A 20433-nucleotide genomic window follows, 5' to 3' on the forward strand; every position below is an offset into this window, starting at 1 on the left:
GCGAGTAAGGCTTTCGCCTCATGTGCTCATGTGAGATTTGGTGGAAGAAGATGCCGTCAACACAGAAAGGAGACCATTATATGAATCAATTGACCATTGGTATGCATCAAATTATTATAAAAGCCAAAGCTACACAATAATTTAGACACAGCAAGTCAATTATTTAGTGGTTTCTGACAAGCCTCCATCTTAGCAACTGTAAAGTGTCTCATAATCATTTTGGTTTCCTATTGATTTATATTGACTTGATTATACAAAAAAATTCATAGGATCCATTCATAGATTTGTCTGTTAATCAGGCTACTTTTATCTTACCCATTGTAGTTTAAAAAACAGGAAAGTCAGCCTGTAATCCCAGCACTTTGGGAGGCCAAGGTGGGCAGATCACCTGAGGTCAGGAGTTCGAGACCAGCCTGGCCAACAAGGTGAAACCCAGCCTCTACTAAAAATATAAAAATTAGCCAGGTGTGGTGGCGTGCGCCTGTAGTCCCAGATATTTGGGATGCTGAGGCAGGAGAATCTATTGAATCTGGGAGGTGGAGATTGCAGTGAGCCGAGATCATGGCATTGCACTCCAGCCTGGGAGACAGAGCCAGACTCTGTCTCAAAAAAACAAAACTAAACAGGAAAGTCATGACCCTACTTTAAAAACATGCCCTAGCTAAACTCATACACTAAGTATGATGTTTATTTGGGAGAAACTTTTAAATCAACACCCATTAAAACAATTCTATTTATGTCTTCAGTCACTGGAAGTATCCAGTGGGCTGGGTAACCGTGTTTTACTACAAGTGGAACAATGCAGAGAAATGTTAACACTTGTGTACTGCTATTGATATGAACACTGGAAAAGTCACATGTAAATTCTATACTTTTTGTATGCAGCATCAGGTTTAAATTCTTCAGTATTCTCACATCACTTTATTCTATTTTGTAATAATATTTATTCTGTTATGGACCACACAGAGTCACAAGTCCTGCTGAGGAACAGGTCATCTCAAATTACCTCATTTATTGTGTAGAAGCACTGAAATAAAGTAGACAACTAGAAGCAACTCATAGTTTGTACAGTTCACTGTTGGTATTATTTTATTATTTTTCATTTTTTATTTTTTGAGACAGAGTTTCACTCTGTTGCCCAGGCCGGAGTGCAAGTGCAGCAGCACAATCTCGGCTCACTGTATCCTCCACCTCCCGGGTTCAAGCGATTCTCCTGCCTCAGCCTCCTGGGTAGCTGTAATTACAAGCATGAGCCACCACACCTGGATAATTTTTTTCCATTTTTAGTAGAGACAGGGTTTCACCATGTTGGCCATGCTGGTCTTGAACTCCTGACCTCAAGTGATCCACCTGCCTCAGCTTTCCAAAGTGCTGGGGTTACAGGTGTGAGCCACTGTGCCTGGCCCTATTAGTATTATTTTACTATTACAGGCTTATTATTCATATTGTAAAATCCTGACCTTGTAATTATTTCATTAGAATGAACATGCATGTCAGATACAGAGGGAATTACTTATCAGATCTTTACCTATTGGTGGTCAAGATTAACTCCTTCTCCCACTCTTTTTTTGTGTGTGTGGGGGTGCAGTGGTGCGATCTCAGCTCACTGAAACCTCTGCCTCTCAGGTTCAAGCAATTCTCCTGCCTCAGGCACTTGAGTAGCCGGAATTACAGGTGCCCGCCACCACGCCCAGCTAATTTTTCTATTTTTAGTGGAGACGGAGTTTCACCATGTTAGCCAGGCTGGTCTCAAACTCCTGACCTCAAGTGATCCACCTGGCTTGGCCTCCCAAAGTACTGGGATTACAGATGTAAGCCACCACACCAGGCCTCTGTTCACACTCTGTATCTAATCTCTAGGACCATCATATCCTCATCCATAGCTATACTTACCACTTAGACCATTTCTTAAGTTTCAGATTCCTATTATTGACCTGACATTCCCATGTAGGTTTCCCTTAGGAATCTCAATACCAATATATCTAAACTGAATTACTGATCCGCCCTCTACAAACCTGGTCCTATTTCCAGTGTGCCTGATGATAAAGATGAACCCCCCACCCCATATAATTTAAGTGACCATTATCCCCTCCATGGATTGTGCTCATAGATAGTTGGCTCATCTTGCTAAATCCACTCTTGGTTACATTTACTCTATTGTTCAAACAGCGTCTAGAGAGATCTCATTCAAGGGCAAGTGTAAGTATGTCACTGTCCTCCTTAAAACTGATTCTGGCTGGGCGTGGTGGCTCACGCCTGTAATCCCAGGACTTTGGAAGGCCGAGGTGGGTGGCCTTGCTCCTCACTCTGCCTGGGTGACAGAGTGAGAATCCTTCTCAAAAAATAAAATAAATAAAAATAAAAAATACTAGTCTGCAATGGTGGCTCATGCCTGTAATCCCAGCACTTTGGGAGGCCAAGGCAGGTGAATTAACTGAGGTGGGGAGTTCAAGACCAGCCTGGCCAACACGGAGAAACCCCATCTATACTAAAAATACAAAATTAGCTGGGCATGGTGGTGCATGCCTGTAATCCCAGCTACTTGGGAGGCTGAGGCAGGAGTTGCGGTGAGCCGAGATCACGCCATTGCACTCCAGCCTGGGCAAGACCGAAACCCCATCTCAATTAAAAAAAAAATTGCCAGGCAGGGTGGCACATGCCTGTAATCTCAGCTTTGGAGTTGAGAAAGGAGAATCCCTTGAGCCCAGGAGCCCAGCCAGAGCAACATAGTGAGGCCCCGTCCCAAAAAATAAAATAACATTATTTCTGAACATAAGTTCCATCCAGGTCAAGACACTTTTGTAAGTGACAATATTGGACATTTAATCCATTTCTAAAGCATGGAGTACTTTGGGAATTTAACCATGTCAATATAGTTTTGTTGTTGTTTCTTTACATTATTAAGTGAAGAAAAATACGTGCCCTTTAAGGATTTTTTTAAGATTAGGAAACAAAAAGAAATCAGAAGGAGTTAAATCAAGACTGTAGTGTGGATGCCTAATGAGTTCCCATTGATAGACTTTGCAAAACTGCCCCCGTTTGATGAGAGGAGTGAGCAAGAGCATTCTTGTGGTGGAGAAGGACTGTCTGGTGGTGCCTTCCTGGGCTATTTTCTGCTAAAGCTTTCTCCAACTTTCTCAAAACACTTTCATAATAAGCAGATGTTATTTTTGTTTGGTCCTCCAAAAAGTGAGCAAGGAAAATGCCTTAAGCATCCCAAAAAAACTGTTGCCATGAACTTTGCTCTTTACTGGTGGTCCACTTTGGTTTTGACTGGACTTCCTACACCTCTTGCTGTCCTTTGCTTTGATTATGCTTTGTCTTCAGGATTATGCTGGTAAAGCCATGCTCCATCTCCTGTTGTAATTTTAAGAATGCCTCAGGATCTTGATCCCATTTGTTTAAAATTTCTATTATTTTCTGCAGCTGAGCTGGGAACAACAGTTTTGGAACCCATCAAGTAGGAAGTCTGCACAACTATAATGTTTCAGTAAGAATCGTGTAGGCTGAACCAATTGATATATCTATTCAGTTAGGGAACAAACAAGATTAATTTTTCCTCAAAAATTGATGTGGGCCAGGCACAGTGGCTCACGTCTATAGTCCCAGCACTTTGGGAGGCAGAGGAGGGCAGATTATCTGAGGTCGGGAGTTCGAGACCAGCCTGGCCAATATGATGAAATCCCATCTCTACAAAAAAAAATACAAAAGGCCAGGTCAGATGTGGTGGCTCACACCTGTAATCCTAGCACTTTGGGAGGCCAAGGCAGGTGGATCACAAGGTCAAGAGATTGAGATAATCCTGGTGAAACCCCGTCTCTACTAAAAATACAGAAAATTAGCCGGGTGTGGTGGTGGGCGCCTGTAGTCCCAGCCACTCGGGAGGCTGAGGCAGGAGAATGGCGTGAACCTGGGAGGCGGAGCTTGCAGTGAGATGAGATCGCACCACTGCACTCCAGCCTGGGTGACAGCAAGACTCCGTCTCAGAAGAAAAAAAAAAAAAAAAAAAAAAAATTATATATATATATATAGTGTATATACACACACACACACACACACACAAAAGGCCAGGTGCTGTGGCACACACCTATAATCCCAGCACTTTGGGAGGCTGAGGTAGGTGGATCACAGGGTCAGGAGTACAAGACCAGCCTGGCCAAGATGGTGAAACCCCGTCTCTACTAAAAATACCAAAAATTAGCCAGGCATGGTGGCAGGAGCCTGTAATCCCAACTACTCAGGAGGCTGGGGCAGGTGAATCACTTGAACCCGGGAGGTGAAGGTTGCAGTGAGCCGAGATCAAGCCATTGCACGTCAGCCTGGGCAATAAGAGCGAAACTCCATCTCAAGACAACAACAACAAAATAACTTTATAAAAGAGCCTAGGTATTAATTGGGCACCTGGAAGGAGTAGGGACTGTCATTGATCTTGGCCCAAATATTTTTCCTTAAACAGCCAGAGAGGGCCAATTTTATCTTAATTTCTAAAAGCCTGCCTGGCCATAGTGTCTCATGCCTGTAATCCCAGCACTTTGAGAGGCTGAGTTAGGCGGATCACCTGAGGTCAGGTCCAGTGAGTGAGCTGAGATCACATCACTGCACTCCAGCCTGGATGACAGAGCGAGAACCAGACTCAAAAAAAAAAAAAAAAAAAATTACATGGACAGTTTGACGCTTTGGCCTTCATCTTCAAAATCGTCCCATCCGTTCTTAAAATGAGCTATCCATTGGTAAACTGCAGATTTCTTTGGGGCAGTGCCCATAAGCTTTTTATAAGGCATCAACGATTTTATCATTCTTCCACCCAAGCTTCACCAGAAATTTGATGTTTGTTCTTGCCTCAATTTTAGCACAATTCATGTTGCTCTGATAGAGGCAGTTTATAAACTGACATCTTATCCTTCTTAGTGCATCAAACTAGACCCCATTCAGGTATGTTACAAGTAAGTATGAGTTTATTTTGGTGAAAAATATTATGAAATCCATGCACAGTTTATTCATAATATGAATTTTCCTTGAATGTTTTGAAGATCCTTTATATTTATAAAGTAACACACACTTTTTTCCCCCACAAATATGACTTTTTATTTGCCACTATTGTAAGTCTGAACTTTAAACAGATTCTTGGACTAGTGGTTCATATCCATCAGCTCGTTCTACTTCAGCACCTGTTTCATCCTCAGTGGCTTTTCCAGAACTGCTACCTTCACCATAAAGCTCCATGAGTTTCCCCAATTCAAAGCTAGGCTTCTTCAGCATTTTCACTTTTCTAACAAAGACATCATGGAGAGGATAGATTGTCAAGAATTTTTTCTATGTCTTTTCCAATCCTGTCTGGAATCAATTTATTGACCACTTCTTTCAAGTAATTTGTCTGCACCTCTCGGGTCATGATTTCCATCAACTTGTTCCGGATTTGGCCGAACCACTGGTGCTAAGCATAAGAGGTCTTCTGTATCTGATTGTTGCACTTTTTAGTAAAACCAACACAGAACACATAAAGCAAGTAAGCACCAGTAGTCTTGATATTGACATGAGCTTCAACCATTGTCTGCCATTTTTTGACCATGAAACATATTTTGTCATGGGTAAGATCCATGCCATGGAAGCTCATCAGGCAATTATTCCTCTGAACATCTTCAGTAATCAGCTGAATTTTCTAAATGCAACTTTATCATTCTGCATATGAGCAAGACTCACTTCAAATACACGACCCTTGAGGCCATCAGATTCAATTATGGTTCCTTGGGTCCTGGTGACTAGTGTCTTCCCAATATTTCTTATATTGAACACGGCAGATGCTTTCATGTAATACAAATCTTTCTTAGAAAATGGATCAAGCACTTTCTTCTTGGCTCCCTTTGTGTTGCCTTATTCTTGTCAACCACTACAGTGCTGCTCAGAGAGCCAAAAAGGGACAGATACTTTTATCATATAATATTTAGAAAGAAAACCTAGCTGGTTGGCTCAAGCCAACCTCCCACCTCAGCTTCCTTAGTAGCTGGGACTACAGATCTCACCTGAGATCCGGAGTTCGAGACTAGCCTGGCCAACATGGTGAAACCTCATCTCTACTAAAAATACTAAATTAGCTGGGCATGATGGTGGTGCATGCCTGTAATCTCAGCTATTTGGGAGGCTAAGGCAGGAGAACTGCTTGAACCTAGGAAGTGGAGGTTGCAGTGAGCCGAGATCACACCTTTGTACTCCAGCCTGGGCAACAAGAGCGAAACTCTGTCTCAAAAAAAAAAAAAAGAAAAAAGAAAAAAAAAGAAAAAGAAAGAAATCTGATAAAAAATGATGTATCATAGACTCTTAGAATAACTACATTGATATTAACTTTTTAAATATTTTAATGTTACTGCTGTTACATGTAAGAAAGGTAAGTATTGTTTTCAGATAGGTCTAATTATTTTCTTATGTCTATGTATGTGTATAGTGGCTTGTAATACAAAATGTTTTTTACTCTTGGTCACTGCTTAAAGATTAAAAGATATCAATCTTATAGTTAATCAATATACAAATCCTCACTACACAAACAAAGCATAACACATTAGAATACTTAGTTCCTATTGGTGCCCCACCCCCTCCCACTGCCTACCCACCCACGAGCTGATAAAGGTGTGGAGTTATACTTATAGGTTATTTTAATTTAATATAATATATAAGTATTGAACTTATTTAACTTAACACCAAGTTCGACTAATTTCTTTGCTCACCATGGCCTCGTGTCCCGGACTGATTCGTTCCGGTTTCATATATCTTCTTTCTGGATTACGTCCTTTAGTAATTCTTTCATAGTAGGTCTGTGGGTAGTAAACTTTCTGAGTCTTTGAAATTTTGGCAAATGGGTTTTTCCTATTTTGGCTGAGTATAAAATTCTAGGTTCTTTTAATGATGATTTTGCTGGGGTGGGGTAGTACAGCAGGAGGAGGAAGCCAGGGACAATTGGAATTTGGGGAGATAGCTAAAGTCTTTACCTAATTTATTTAGAGTCTTAATTAATTTATTTACTTATATAATAGAAATATAATTTTACTATTCGATTACTACTTTTCAATATTTAGTTTTCATAGTGTTTCAAAAAACGTTAAAGGAATGCACTTACATATTCAATGTGTAATTCAAAAATAAATTATTTGAATAAAGAAGGACACTTACATGTAAGGGAGAGCTTGGATCAATTCTAAATCTTCTGGGGCTTGGGCTTCTACCAAACTTACAGCCATTAAAGTACATACTCCATGAACAGCCAAAAGAGAATGAAGCTCCACAAGTCTCTGGATCAATTCCTTGACATGTACAGGTACGACTGTAAGATTGTAATTACAAGAGAGTGAACTGATGAAGCATTACAATACCTCAGAGAGAACATTTCAGGTTTATATAGCTTTAGAAGGATGAATGGCTAAAGAACCGGTTATAACGCTTATCTATTATATTACTTATTTAAAGTAGTTTAATGTTAACAATAAAAAGCTAACTTTTGTTTTTTCAAGAAATCTGACTAGGGGACCAGGGTTAACTATACTTTATTATAACCAAATTTTTAGCAAAAATATTTGGTTATGATTGCAAATCCAAATAAATGGGAATAAACTATACAGATTTATTCTAAATATCCACAGTATTGTTTGATTTGGAGATGTCTGAGATAGGGAGATAAAGAACCTGGGTTTTTCTTTTTTTTTTTTTTTTGAGATGGGATCTAGCCCTGTCACCAAGGGTGGATTGCAGTGGCACAATCTCGGCTCACTGCAACCTCTGCCTTCCAAGTTCAATCGATTCTGCTGCTTCAGCCTCCTGAGTAGCAGGGATTACAGGTGTGTGCCACCACGCCTGGCTAATTTTGTTAATTTTAGTAGAGACGGGTTTCACCAGGTTGGCCAGGCTGGTCTCAAACTCCTGACTTCAAGTTATCTACCCTCCCAAAGTTCTGGGATTACGGGTGTGAGGCACTAAGCCTAGACAGAACCTGGTTCTTAAATCTGGGTTTTAAATCCTGGATTTGTTCCATATCACAAATGAAAATTAGAACATTTTATTACCTCTTTGGAATTCAGCTGCTTTATATCTAAAATGAGACTGATATAATTTTCTGAGGATTGAAAAACAATACATATTTTATATAAAAACAGTTTCTTGGCCAGGTGTGGTGGCTCACGACTGTAATCCCAGCACCTTGGGAGGCTGAGGTGGGTGGATCATGAGGTCAGGAGTTCAAGACCACCCTGACCAACATGGCGAAACCCCATCTCTACTAAAAGTACAAAAAATAGCCTGGCATAGTGGCAGGAGAATTGCTTGAACCCAGGAGGCAGAGGTTGCAGTGAGCTGAGATCGTGCCACGGCACTCCAGCCTGGGTGACAGAGCAAGACTCCATCTCGAAAAACAAAAACAAAACAGTTTCTGAATTTTAAAAACTTTAAAAAGTGCACAATAGAAAAAATGGAGCAGAAAACCGGTTTCATTTAATTAAATCTTAAGTGTGTAACTTTTAGGGCATTTCTAAAGCCTTAAACTAAACTATATGGTAAGAATGACAATGAAAGTACCATGTATTCTTCTTGTAGTTATAAAACTGTATGCTCTTCCAATCCCATTACTGGGTATATACCCAAAGGAATATAAATCATTCTACCATAAAGACACATGCATGTGAATGTTCACTGCAGTGCTATTCACAATACCAAAGACATATAATCAACCTAAATGCCCATCAATGACAGATTCAATAAAGAAAATGTGATACACATCCACCACAGAATAGTATGCAGTCACAGAAAAGAACATAATCGTGTCTTTTGTGGGAACATGAATAAAGCTAAAGGCCACTATCCTTAGCAAACTAACGCAGAAACAAAAGATGAAATACTGCATATTCTCACTTATAAACAGGAGTTAAGTGATGAGAATTCATGGACCCAAAGAGGGGAACAACAGACACTGTGGCCTACTAGAGGATGGAGGGTGGGAAGAAAGAGAGGATCAGAAAAAATAACCATTGGATACTAGCTTAGTAGTTGGCTGGTGAAATAATCTGTACAACAAACCCCTGTGACATGAATTTACCTAAATAAAAAACCTGCAAATGCACTCCTGAACCTAAAATGAAAGTTAAAAAAGGATTGCATGCTTTTAAATTCCACCAGAAAGAACAAAAATAACATTAAAAGAATAATTAAGTAAAAAATAAAATAAAATTGCATAATGCTTACAACTTAGTATATATTGTACTTATATAATGATTAAAATATATAAACAATAAAGAAACCAATTATTTTGAAAAAGTGAAAATAATATAAAAATTTAGAAAAAAACTATTTTTTATGTTTTCACTGTGAAAGCCTGGAAAATGCCTGATATGTAACTTAGCATTGCTTATAAAAGAAAGACTACAATGAAACTTACTAAATGAGATGCAAATGGAATAAAAATGGTTAAAACATTTTGAATAGAATAAAGTTGCCAAACAAATAGAAAGATAAGAAATTTATTCATATCATTGAAAAAGACATGGAAGGAGAGAAAAATGTTGTTTAACTTACTATGTACTAGTATTTTAAAAATGAAACACAGACGAAATGTGATAAGTTATGAGATCTAGAAGAGCATCCTCAGATTATTTTAAATAATCAACAACACCAATAGTGGGACAAATTGCACTGAGTGTAATAGTCCAGGTTATATTTCATTTTTAAAATTTTTTTTCTTTTGTTTCAGCCATCTTTGGCTATAGGTTGTATTTCATAGCCTGACTTGAATCAGGAAGAAACAGGTAAACCAAAACTGATTAACAGTCTATAGAATTAGCCTTTTCGCTTCAAAAATTTCAATGTCATGAAAGACAAAAACTGAGAAAACAAAAAGGATTAAGGGAGCAAAAGGACAAAATAACTAAATGCATTAATCATGGAGAGGGGAAAATTATTGGGAAATGGATGATATTTGAATATGAACTAAGATGAGATCATAGTATTTTATCAAATTTAAATTTCCTGAATTTGATCATTATATGGGGATATACAAGAGAAGAGTCCTCATTTTTAGGATAAATACATTCAAGTATTATTTAGGGAAAAAGACAAAGTCTACATCTAGCTGTCAAATGATCAAGAAAGAAATAAGTCAACAACAGTAACGTGTTTGTATGTGTACATAAAAAAATGTAACATAGTGTTAACAATTGTGGAATCTAAGTAAGGGTATATAAGAGTTCACCAGGCCGGGCACGGTGGCTCACGTCTGTAATCCCAGCACTTTGGGAGGCTGAGGCGGGTTTGAGACCAGCCTGGCCAACATAGTGAAACCTCGTCTCTACTAAAAATACAAAACAAAACAAAACAAAACAAACAAAAAAAAATTAGCTGGACATGGTGGCGGGCGCCTGTAATCCCAGGTACTTGGGAGGCTGAGGCAGGAAATCTGCTTGAACCTAGGAGGTGGAGGTTGCAGTGAGCCAAGATTGCACCACTGCACTCCAGCCCGGGCGACAGTGCTAGACTCTGTCTCAAAAAACAGTTCACTGGGCTGGGCGCGGTGGCTCAGGCCTGTAATCTCAGCACTTTGGGAGGCCGAGGTGGGCGAATCACGAGGTCAGGAGACCAAGACCATCCTGGCTAACATGGTGAAACCCCGTCTCTACTAAAAATACAAAAATATATATATATATACAAAAAAAAAAAAAAAAATAGCTGGGCATGGTGGCAGGCGCCTGTAGTCCCAGCTACTTGGGAGGCTGAGATAGGAGAATGGTGTGAAACTGGGATGCAGAGCTTGCAGTGAGCTGAGATCACGCCACCACAATTCAACCTGGGCGACAGAGTGAGACTCCGTCTTAAAAAGAAAAAAGGAAAAAAAAGACTCCGCTGAAGTATTCTTACATCTTTCTGTATTTGTGAACTGTTATTTTTGCGGGGGGTGGTGAGGGGAAGACTTGATCATGCTCTGTCAAGTGCACTGGCAAAACCATAGCTCACTGTAACGGCAAACTCCTGGCCTCAAAACATCCTCCCTCCTCAGCTTTCAAAGTAGCCAGGAACACAGGCACACACCACTATGCCTGGTTTTAAAAATTTTGTGTAGGGATAGGTTCTCAAACTCTTGGTTTCAAGAAATCCTCCTGCTTTTGATCAGGCATGAGCCACTACATCAGGCCCATGAAGTTCTCTCTCTCTCTCCTTTTGCCATGTTGCTCAGGTTGGAGTTCAGTGGCATCATCATAGTTCACTGCAGCCTCAAATTCCTGGGCAACAGCAATCTTTCCACCTCAGCCTCCTAATTACCTAGGACTACAGACATGTGCCATCATTCCCAAACAGTTTTTTTTTTTTTTTTTAAATATTTTTGTAGAGATGGAGTCTTACTATGTTGCCTGGTCTGGCTTTTGAACTCTTGGCCTCAAGTGATCCTCCCTTGTCGGCCTCCTAAAGCGCACGCCTGTAGTCCCAGCTACTCAGGAGGCTGAGGCAGGAGAATCGCTTTAACTCGGGAGGCAGACATCGCAGTGAGCCAAGATCGCGCCACCGCACTCCAGCCTGGTGACAGAGCGAGACTCCGTCTCAAAAAAACAAAACAACAAGAACAACAACAAAACTTATCTCCTCTTACAACTATTCACCAGTGATTCATTAAATGTATGAGAGATTTAAATTTCAAAAATTTATGTTTTAAACAAGTATAGTCATTTCTCACTTGATGTCAACAGGCTGTTAGAAACTGTGATTATAAGTGAAACCACCTAGAGCAGTTCCCCGAATATCGCTCAATATTGCTACAACGTTGATGAGAAAAATATTGGTTTCATTATATGTTGCTTGGCTTAAAGTCACAGAAAAACATGCCTAAATACCACTCAAGATCCAGATCCAAATAAGGAAAAAGATGGATATGTTTGATTGCATTAAAAACAAAACCTTTTGCGGGAGATAACATAGCCAAAGGAAAAAGACAAACTGAGAAAAATATTTGCAAATTATATCACAGAATAAGAATTAATAGCACCATCAGAGAGAAAATAGATAAATGGAGGAATTCTCTGCAAAATGGGCTAGGTTATTTAGCAGGTAGTTAAAACAAACAGACAAACAAAAAAAGCCAAATAGTTTTTAGTCATGTGAAAAAAATTCTCTCATTCATAAGAGAAATTCAGGTCAAAATTACACTGATGTCATTTCTCTTAATAGGCAAAAACTCACATTTGCCAACATAATCATTGGTAAGACTATAGAAAAACAGATATTCTCTTACATTGAATAGAGGAAATGCACAATGATATGACACTCCTGTGGAAGACCATTCTTTTAAGTCAAAATCCGTTTCCTCCAGACTCTAAAAGTGAGTTGGGTCAGCAATATTCTTTCATTGCTTCCCTTTTTGGGAAGCAATGAAATAATATTCTTTTCTTTTTTTTTTTTTGAGGTGGAGTCTCGCTCTGTCACCCAGGCTGCAGTGCAGTGGCGCAATCTCAGCTCACTGCAAGCTCCGCCTCCTGGGTTCACACCATTCTCCTGCCTCAGCCTCCTGAGTAGCTGGGACTACAGGTGCCCGCCACCATGCCCGGCTAATTTTTTGTAATTTTAGTGGAGACGTATTAGCCAGGATGGTCTTGATCTTCTGATCTCATGATCCTCCTGCCTCGGCCTCCCAAAGTGCTGGGATTACAGGTGTGAGCCACTGCACCTGGTCACAGTGAAGTAATATTCCAAAGGAGAATGATTTAAACTGACCTTAACTCACTATAAAATACTCTCTTTACAGAAATGTTTATTCTTTTTAATTCCACAATACTCAAATCCTAATCTCCCATATAATATACATAGTTGGTAGCTAATTAACAATTTTACCAATATGTAATAGAGATCTGAATGGTAAGGCAGTATAAAACAGATTTAATTACTTTTCATTGAGGGTGCATCTTCTGTCGGTAGGGTGCCCATTGTATGACTTTAGATTCTCTGTGAGCTCTGTGTATAGCCGGTCGGCCATTGGAAGAGGGATGCCATCCCATACCATGATGAGCACCACCATCACAGCAGTTGGACAGTGGTGACCTGTACGCTGCCGGACCAAACAAAGAACTTTTTCTTCATCACTGCTCCTTCTTAAAACCTGAAAAAACAGAATACATTCATCTATGGAAGACAAGTATGCCAAATTTGAATGCAATGGATATTCCTTTTGACGTTCTGCATGATTATATTTTAGTTTATTTACTTAATTTATAAAATTTGTTCTACAGACGGGGTCTAACTATGTTACCAAGGCTGGTCTCAAACTCCTAGCTTCAAGCAATCCTCCTTCCTTGGCCTCCCAAAGATCTGGGATTACAGACATGTGCCTCCATGCCCGGCCATATTTTAGTTTTTTTAAAGTCACTACTTTTCAAGGGATAAAACCCTGTAGGACTTTCCACTGCCTTAACAGTTCCCTCCATGAGACTCATCACAAGAGTACCTGAGCCTACATGACTAACAAACAACAGGCAGAACAAAAATCTGTGACACGTGGTTATTATTTGTAGAAGTAGTACAAGGCAGTCCGTGTTTTATTTTACTGCTGTTATAGTTTGCACAACAGACAAGAGAGGGCCTGGTAGAAAACTGCACTGAAATTCCACAAATGTCACAAGGCAACAAATGTAGATGACGGAAAAAAACCATCTAATGTAGTTAGATGGAAATAACCAAGAACTCTCAAAATTAAAAATAAACTTGACAACTAATTTTGGGCATCTGAGGAATGTTACGGATTTTCCTTTGGGTGACTCATTTTACTATCAAGAATTAATGTACACAAAGGAATGCCTCTGTGATTTCTGTGATTTTTACATGTTATTGGAAGGATGTATTATATGCATTTTATTCATAAGACTAATGTGGTCTAGTTGACTTGGTGAATGCAAAATAGAAAAATTAATTGTAAATATTTATTTATTTATTTAATACTGCATCCAATTATTGGGATGTTAAAAAGGCTTCAGCAGTATTTAAAATTTGCTCAGTGGTCTGAATGTTAACTACAAAAAAAAAAAAAAAATTCTATACAAATGTTGTCACCACATAAAACCATCCAACCATTTAAAACTGCCTCCATGTATCAAAAATTTAGAAAGTGCAGAGGTTGACCACATTAATCAGTACATAACCAGGACATGATGAAAATGCCCATCCATGTGACCAGAATGGAGCAACCAATAGCATAATTTTTTGTTGCTACAATATTACAAAACTTGAGATGAAACTTCTTAAGAAGTTAGTTACCCAATATCACTTTCTTCTGTCACTCCAGATGGTTAACAATCATTGCTACCAAGGCATCCCTTGAGTAGAGTTGGCTTTAGGACCTTCCCCCTAGACACAATTATTTATATTAAAATTTTTTCTATATTGATATGTCCTCTTACAGCCAAATAATAACACAGTGCTTGCAAATAATCTCAAATGCAAAATTATATATATTGTACCAAAATTATATTGGTTAATATTCAAGTTGTCAAAATTAACAATGAATTTATATTAATAAAGTTTTTGTATAGGAAATGCTAAAAAAAGCTTTTTACTGATGATATTTGTGCCTTTTCTGGATATTCCAAGTTTCCATCAGTGTACAATAGAAAATTAAGCACAATGGTTAGGAGTCTTTAAATTCAAATCTGAGCTCCATAAACTGCTTAAATATTAAATCCGTAAGGCTTCTGGAAACTAAAACTATTATTAAAATAAACAAAGGACTAACTATATGCAGAGGAGTATAAATTCATGGAATAGACATTATTGTAATTACGTTAATTTTCCCAAAATTGATCTCTAGATTCAATGCAATCCCAATGAAAACCCTATCAGAGGTTTGCGTGTGTGTGTGTGTGTGTGTGTGTAAATTGACTAATTGTTCCAAAGTTTATGAAAGAAAATGAATCTTGACCCCTACACCTCACACTGATCAACTTGAATTATAAAGTATATCTAAACAAAAAATAAAGCAATGAAGAATTTTAGAAGAAAACATCTTCATGACCTAGGAGTGGGCAAAGCATTTTAAAATGGCTTACACCAAATCTGCTAATTGAAAAGATAAAAAAGGCTGGGTGCCGAAGCTCACACTTGTAATGCCAGGATTTCGGAATGTAGAGGTGAGAGGATTGCTTGAGGCCAAGAGTTCAAGGCCAGCCTGGGCAACATACTGAGACTCAGTCTCCACAAAAAATAAAATAAACCTGGCATAGTGGCATGTACTTGTAGTCCCAGTTGCTCAGAAGGCTGAGGGGGGAGGATCCCTTGAACCTGGGAAGTCAAGGTTGCAGTGAGCACACCTTGCACCACTGCACTCCAGCATGGGCGACAGAAACTCCATACCCGCCAAAAAATAAAATAAAAAAATAAAGAAGGCAAGCAGGAGGATCGCTTGAGATGGAGAGTTCAAGGCTATCATCATGAGCTATGAACTTCAGCCTGGGCAACAGAGTTAAAAAAAAAAAAAAAAAAAAAAGAGGCTGGGAGAAGTAGCTCACACATGTAATCCCAGCACTTTGGGAGAGGTGGTTAGATCACTTGAGGTCGGGAATTTGAGACCAGCTTGGGCAACATGGTGAGACCTTGTCTCTTCAAAAAAAACACAAAAAATGAGCCGGGTGTGGACACCTGCCTGCAGTCCCAGCTACCTGGGAGGCTGAGGCGGGAGGATCCCTTGAACCTGGGAAGCGGAGGTTGCGGTAAGCCCAGATCTCGCCACTGTACTCCAGCATGGGCGACAGAAACTCTGTCTCAAAAAAAATAAAATAAAATAAAAAAATAAAGAAGGCAAGCAAAAGGGCAGGAGAAATATTTACATGACATATATTTGACATGATATATATATATATACACATTATATATAGACATTACATATATTTGGCATAATATATATGACACAACATATACAGAGAATTGCCCCCATAGAAAATTGGCCGAAAAAATTGAATAGGCACTTCACAATAGAGAATATGAAAATAGATGATGAGCATATGAATATATGTCATCAAATATATTCATATGTATTTTGTCATATGACAAAAATTGTCACCTAGCAAAGTGAAACACAGTAAAAATATTTGTCACCTAGCAAAGTGAAACACAGTAAAAAGGAGCTACCCAGGCCAGCACCGTGGCTCATGCCTGTTATCCTAGCACTTTGGGAGGTGGAGGTTGCAGCGAGCCAAGATTGTACCAGTGCACTACAGCCTGTGTGATGGGAGCAAGACTCCATCTCAAAAAAAAAAAAAAAAAAAAAGGAGGTACCTATGTTGGTGGAGAGAAGAGAGCGTTGTGATAAAGACACTGTTAAATTTCCAAGAGGCAACTGCAGCTAAGATTATTCTTGCATACTCAAGGCTTGGACAGAAGCAGCTCAAAGCCCCATAGAGGTTTTTGTTATAGCAGGCAAATTTGGCTTCTAGTCATGTCACATGCATATAAGAAACAGAAAAAACAAGTATTTAAACAGCTTTTTAATTACCCTCCTTCCAAAAACCAGGAGAACACTAAAGGTATGCACATTCTTGTTCTGTTTGTACAAAAATATACTATCTGTTCCTAATGTCAATGAATACTATGGTGACATTTAATTATTTTTCTACTATATTCACTAACTTCTTGCTGGTATACAGACTTCATAATTGTTCTACAGTCCTATTTGAAAGATAGACAATATGATATATGACTGGTATTAAAATAATAGGACACAATTATTATAGCTATAATAGTCTTTCTAGAATATTTTTCAAGAGAATCACAGAAAAATCTACTCAATTTTTAAAGAGAGTAAAACAATTGGATCCTTATGTACTGAAGATGCAATAGCTTTACTATATACTAGGAATAACCAGATAGAAGTTTGGTTTAAAGTCTGATATCTCAGTAAGGTTGTTAAAAAACAGAAAGATGCAAAAAACCTAAGAATAAAACTATAAAAAATGTAAAGAGAAGGTTATAAAAGAAAGTTCAGTTGGAAGAACATAATAGTGTTCCTAAATGAGAAAGCCAACCCTAAATGTCTAGCCATAAATCTCTCCCCCAATCTATTCAAATTTAGCGTGTTTCTAAGGTTCATATGGAAGGGTAAATGAGTATCATGTCAGGAAAATTTGTTTTTAAAGAATTAGAGGGTACAAGTGCAGTTTTATTACATGGATATATTGGGCAGTGGTGAAGTCTTGGGCTTTTTGTATACTCACTTCCAAAATAGTGAACATTGTACCCAATAGGTAATTCTCCAACCCTCAAGAGAAACGTTTTTTAAACAAATAAGGGAATTGCTCTTCTAAATTGAAGTTTGTTCTTTTAAAATTGTTGTTTTTTGTTTTCTTTTCTTTTCCTTTTGGAGACAGTGTCTCAATGTGTCAACTCGGCTGGAGTGCAGTGGTTCGATCATGGCTGTATGCAGCCTTTAATATCATTTAAAAGCTCTCCAGGCTCATTCGATCCTCCTGCCTAACCCTCCCAAGTAGCTAGAACTATAGGTGCTTGCCACCGTGCTTGGCTACTTTTTTGTATTTTTGGTAGAGACGAGGTCTGGCTATGTTGCCCAGGTTTGTCTCAAACTCCAGGCCTCAAGTGATCTGTGCATTTCAGCCTCCCAAAGTGCTGGGATTACAGGTGTGAGGCCCCAAGCCCAGCCATGATAAAACCAGCCATGGTCTATTATGCATACACATATTATACATATGTGGTCTATTATACATATTTACCAAAGTATAATAGAAGATAACCTTAAAAAAAGGTTATGAAGAGTGAATTCATGGAAGAAATAAAAATTAATAATAAGTAAAACACCCAACTTTGCTAGTTACAATGCAAATTGAATCATGATGTCAACTTTCACCTTAGGTGTACAATGACAAAAATTATCACTCTTAGCTTAGTATTCTGTTTCTATTTTTTTGACTATTAACAACAGGCTGGATACGGTGGCTCATGCCTGTAATTTCAGTAATTTGGGAGGTCAAGGTGGGTGGATCACTTGAGGTCAGGAGTTCGAGACTGGCCTGGCCAACATGGTGAAACCCCGCCTCTACTAAAAATACAAAAATTAGGGCAGGGCACAGTGGTTCAAGCCTGTAATCCCAGCAATTTGTGAGGCCAGGGCAGGCAGACCACCTGAGGTCAGGAGTTTGAGACCAGCATGGCCAACATGGTGAAACCCTGTCTCTATTAAAAATACAAAAGTTAGGTGAGTGTGGTGGTGCAACCTGTAGTTCCAGCTACTGGGGAGGCTGACGCATGAGAATCGCTTGAACCACAGAGGTTGCAGTGAGCTGAAATCGTGCTGCTGCACTCTAGCCTGGGAGACAACAGTGAAACTCCATCTCACAAAAAAAAAAAAAAAAGAAAAAAAATTTTTTTTAATTAAAAAACCCACAACACTTGGTATTTTTTTTTTTTTTTTAACAAAGAAAAGAAAAAAAGTTCTGGCTGGGCATGGTGGCTCACGCCTGTAACCCCAACATATTGGGAGGCCAAAGTAGGAGGATTTCTTGAGCCCAGGAGTTAAAGACGAGCCTGGGCAATGAAATGAGGCCCCGTCTCTACAAAAAACCCCAGAAAACTAGCTGGCGTGGTGGTGAGTGCCTATGGTTTCAGCTCCTTGGGAGGCTGAGGAAGGAGGATTGCTTGAGCCTGGGTCAAGGCTGCAGTGAGTTGCGCCACTGTACTTTTAGCCTGGGTGACAGAGCAAGACCCTGTCTCAAAAAACAGAAAATTTTCACAGCCTAACTTTTAGTTTGAGTATACCCAAACTGCTAAAAATTATAATCTCTAAGCACAGGCTAAAATTGTAATGGCTTTTAAAATTTGAAATATATCTATGATGTGTATATACAATTTTTAAATTTAAAAACTAATATTAGAGGCCGGGTGCGGCGGCTCACGCCTGTAATCCCAGCACTTTGGGAGGCCGAGGCGGGCAGATCACGAGGTCAGGAGATTGAGACCATCCTGGCTAACATGGTGAAACCCCGTCTCTACTAAAAATACAAAAAAAAAAAAAAAAAAATTAGCCGGGCGCAGTGGCGGGCGCCTGTAGTCCCAGCTACTCGGGAGGCTGAGGCAGGAGAATGGCGTGAACCCGGGAGGCGGAGCTTGCAGTGAGCTGAGATAGCACCACTGCACTCCAGCCTGGGCGACAGAGCGAGACTGTCTCAAAACAAACAAACAAACAAACAAACAAACGAACAAAAAAACCCACTAATATTAGAAGGAGCAAGATTACACAGTTTAAAAAAATTTTAAAGTTTAAAACGGCTAGCGCGGTGGCACACGCATGTAATCCCAGCACTTTGGGAGGCCGAGGCGGGTGGATCACCTGAAGTCAGGATTCGAGACCAGCATGGCCAACATGGTGAAACCCCATCTCTACCAAAAATACAAAAAAAATTAGTCGGGCTTGGTGGTGGGCACCTGTAATACCATCTACTTGGGAGGCTGAGGCAGAAGAATCCCTAGAACCTGGGAGGCAGAGGTTTCAGTGGGCTGAGATCACAGTCATTGCACTCCAGCCTGGGCAACAAGAGTGAAACTCTGTCTCAAAAAAGTAATAATAGTTTTTTAAAAAGTAAAAAAATAAATTGGCCAGGCACACCTGTAATCCCAGCACTTTGGGAGGCCAAGGGAGGCAGATCACCCGAGGTCAGGAGTTTGAGACTAGCCTGGCCAATGTGGTGAAACCCCATCCCTACTAAAAAATACAAAAATTAGCTGGGCTTGGTGGGCGGGCACCTGTAATCCCAGCTACTTAGCAGGCTGAGACAGGAGAATCGCTTGAAACCAGGAGACGGTGGTCGCAGTAAGCCCAGATTGTGCCATTGCACTCCAGCCTGGGCAACAAGAGTGAAATTCCATCTCAAAAAAAAAAAAGAAGAAAAGAAAAAAGTAAAAAAAAAGTTGAATTAAATCAAAACCAAACTAAGTGGAAGTATCCAAGCTGTAAATTATAATTTTTTTAAAAGCTTATTTTTTTAAAGCAAAAAATAAGTCCCTGTAACACAATCTTATTTGTAAGGTTTCCAAAGGGAATAGGGTGATTTGTCAGTGCCACAAATGATCTGGGCAGCATACAAATTACAGACCAGATTCAGATCTGGGAGCAACATTCATGTCAAGTGTAGCGGGTATCTTTCCAAAGAAGGGTCACTTTTGAGTTTTATCAACAATCATGTAAGAGACAAAGTAGAGTAAATTTTTCAAAACAAAATTATGGTGACCAACCCCTCCAAAATGTCACCAGGTAACATCATTTAAAGCTATCTACATATTACAAGAAAATGAGACTTTTACAATACAATTCAACCTTTGTAACGGGGTTAATGACTGAGTTCACACAACGGGGTTCTGAAGTTTTGGTAATGCCTTGATCTGGCCACTGGTCACATAGGTATGTTCACTTTGTACAATTTCACTGGG

General features: G+C 39.3%; 1 protein-coding gene and 1 pseudogene across 9 annotated transcripts in view; both read right to left on the reverse strand.

Annotated features, from left to right (window-relative positions):
• Nucleotides 1-20433, reverse strand: part of TET1 (tet methylcytosine dioxygenase 1) — a 168820-nt gene that overhangs the window by 20684 nt on the left and 127703 nt on the right. For 8 of the 9 annotated variants that reach the window (XM_063670530.1, XM_063670531.1, XM_063670529.1 and 5 more), the window contains 3 exons: nucleotides 12900-13111; nucleotides 7162-7312; nucleotides 6720-6806 (listed from right to left, as the gene is read on the reverse strand). In XM_063670530.1, coding sequence (XP_063526600.1) covers nucleotides 6720-6806; nucleotides 7162-7312; nucleotides 12900-13111 — 450 coding nt within the window. The remainder of the gene's footprint in view (nucleotides 1-6719; nucleotides 6807-7161; nucleotides 7313-12899; nucleotides 13112-20433) is intronic. The other variant, XM_063670532.1, reaches the window with a different exon arrangement.
• On the reverse strand, nucleotides 5075-6547 carry LOC134740195 (small ribosomal subunit protein eS1-like; annotated as a pseudogene).

Source organism: Pongo pygmaeus, chromosome 8, assembly GCF_028885625.2.
Source record: "Pongo pygmaeus isolate AG05252 chromosome 8, NHGRI_mPonPyg2-v2.0_pri, whole genome shotgun sequence".
NCBI classification, from domain to species: domain Eukaryota; kingdom Metazoa; phylum Chordata; class Mammalia; order Primates; family Hominidae; genus Pongo; species Pongo pygmaeus.